Genomic DNA, 2,635 nt, shown 5'->3' on the forward strand with positions numbered 1-2,635 from the left:
AAATATTACGGAGTGTATTTCACAAATTACTACACATTATATATATATATATATATATATATATATATATATATATATATATATATATATATATATATATATATATATATATATATATGTATGTATGTGTATATGTATATTATACACGGAATTGCACTAATTATTCATCAAATATACACTGCATACTCAATGTATAATGTGTAGTAATAAGTGTATATACATAAACATATACATACATACATATACATATATATGTATGTATGTATATGTATATACACTTATTACTATATATATATATATATATATATATATATATATATGTATATACACTTATTATACAGTCATTATACATTAATTGTACGCTGATTATTATATGACCAATCAAGGTTTTGCCCGGTTCATCTTCTGCTTAACTTTTCCATTGATTTTCAGTTCAAATCCATATTGAATCGGTTTTAATTACTCCAAAATTTTAACCACAACACTTAAGCTCTACTTCTAACAAATCATATTTGATCAGCCAACTCCAATTTTGAAAAGACCCCCCTTGTCATATTCACAATTTCAGAGGACTAACAATGTTTTTTTTTTTTTGGCTTCTGAAATTTCTCTGCACACTTCATCCAGTCGGGATTTGAATCACGTTTTATGCACAAACAAACAACTTTCAATGATTAGAATGGCAATTCCTTCACCATGAAGAGACAAATCTAAAGAAAAAAATTAACAAGAAAAAGAAGATAAAGTTGGTGTGGTTTTAGAGATGAAGCTCTGCGCAATATTAGGTTTAGATTTTGTGAATGAATAGATCAAATGAATTAGTCTAAAAAAAGAAAGTCACACCTTTTAAAATTAAAGATCGGGCAAATAAAAAGATTAAAGCTATTTTCACTTTTGGGCTTAAATGGGCAGCTATATGAGTTAATTACTATCCTCTTCTTTACGATAACCAACTCAAGTTTAGTGTAAGCACTTACCAAACCTGGCTGATAGTGTAAATAAAATTAGACCATCGATGAATAAAAGTTTAAGTAACTGTAAGAGAAAAAATAAATAGAAAAGAGAAGAGAGTGAAAGAATTAAATCCGAAGTTCCGAAATGAAAGAGCATTGCCATTGACTAGATAAGAAAGATAATGCATGTATTATGAAAATTGGATTGTAATACAACCAACCTCCAAAGTTTCAATACAAGGCTCAACTATGAGTTTATACTCCGAAAGACACAAATAAAAAAGAAAGACAACAGATACAACATAGTAATGGATCCATAAGCAAGATCAAACTTGATATCCATCCATCTTATTCTTCTCCACAAGATTGCGCTACTACCAAATTATGCTTTGGAAAATTGCGCTTTCATCAGCCTTATCGGACCCTGCGTCGTCAAATTAAAGCCAACATTAACCAATAAACTAACCGGCTATGTATAATAATCTTCTCACGTATCAGCCAATCGAACGTTCAGAAATTTGGAAAATTTATAAGAAAATTCCAATATGCTACCTTCCGTATTAATTACCCCATTATTTACTTTGACAACTGAGATTATGCGAGTACACTTCCTTTTCAACAAGCATGTTATACAAAATATCCAGCAGAAATTGTTCATTCTATATATCTCAATATTTAGGTTACCTCTAGCTAGTAAAAAGAGTTTTAAAGTTATATATTGTGATTGTAATCAATTACAACACATTAGTGCTCAATTTTTAATGAGTTACACTATTTTATTGTGACTCAATTTATTGTGATAGTGCACGACTTTTTACACTGACAATGTGCAACACAAACTTTAGTGAAAGAAATGGAAGAAGGAGAACCTACTTGGAGCAGTCAGTGGAGGGGCTGATCTTGTAAGGGATGTTAACACCACAAACACGAGGGAGACCAGCAGCTTTGCCGGCATCAATGCCCTTAATAACATTAGCAGCTGATTTCAGGCAAGTACATGCCGTCTTCCGATCCGCTGGGGTCCTGGCTGCACCCATCAGACCCTTAACACCACCACAACATCTTCCGAGAGGGCCACGACCCTGAAGATAAGGGAGGCAACCAGCCAAGCCAGACTGAACCTGGCCACAGGTTAAGGCCTCAGCATGGGGTGCTACCACCACCATGCACAGAACCATGAAGCATGCAATCTTTCCAACCATTTTCATTGTTACAAAAATTGAGAAAGATAAAATACTAAAAGTAGTGTGGGGAAGCTGTAGTGAACGATATACTTGGAAATGAATATGCTCGAGTGTTGGGTACTAAAGCTAGTGAGACCTCTGGGTATTTATAGAAAGGAAATTGGAACTAAATAATGGTCGGCCAATGGAGGAATGAGATAATTAGTTGGTAGTTGAGTTAAATCCATGGAGGGTACACAATTTGGGAGGTGGCGGACCTATCCCAGAATTCCTTTTCTGTTTGCTTCTTCTAATTAATCTGGTCAAATAAATTTTTGGTAACCTATACTTTCCAAGTAGTAGAGTATGACTTGATAAATAGTACTAGTAAAATTGTTTTTACTAGATCTCACCGTCTTGTATAAAGAATTTATGCTCCCCATTATAGATATGTGACATATTTCTTTTTTTAATATGTCTCAAAAAGAATATTATACTTCTGTATTAGAAATAATTTAA

At 32.8% G+C, this 2,635-nt stretch overlaps 1 protein-coding gene across 1 annotated transcript; it reads right to left on the reverse strand.

The window, feature by feature from the left end:
- Positions 1-1,091: 1,091 nt before the first annotated feature.
- LOC132605280 (non-specific lipid-transfer protein 2-like) lies at positions 1,092-2,271 on the reverse strand. Its single transcript, XM_060318480.1, has 2 exons — positions 1,827-2,271; positions 1,092-1,377 (listed from the first exon to the last, which is right to left on the reverse strand). Exons 1-2 carry the CDS (start codon positions 2,159-2,161, stop codon positions 1,368-1,370), a joined length of 345 nt encoding a protein of 114 aa, XP_060174463.1. The 5' UTR covers positions 2,162-2,271; the 3' UTR covers positions 1,092-1,367.
- Positions 2,272-2,635: the final 364 nt, after the last annotated feature.

This window comes from Lycium barbarum, chromosome 8 (assembly GCF_019175385.1).
Source record: "Lycium barbarum isolate Lr01 chromosome 8, ASM1917538v2, whole genome shotgun sequence".
Lineage (NCBI taxonomy): Eukaryota > Viridiplantae > Streptophyta > Magnoliopsida > Solanales > Solanaceae > Lycium > Lycium barbarum.

Coding starts and splice junctions, on each gene's coding strand:
- LOC132605280 (XM_060318480.1), bottom strand. CDS start 2,161: ATGAAAATGGTTGGAAAGATTGCATGCTTCATGGTTCTGTGCATGGTG.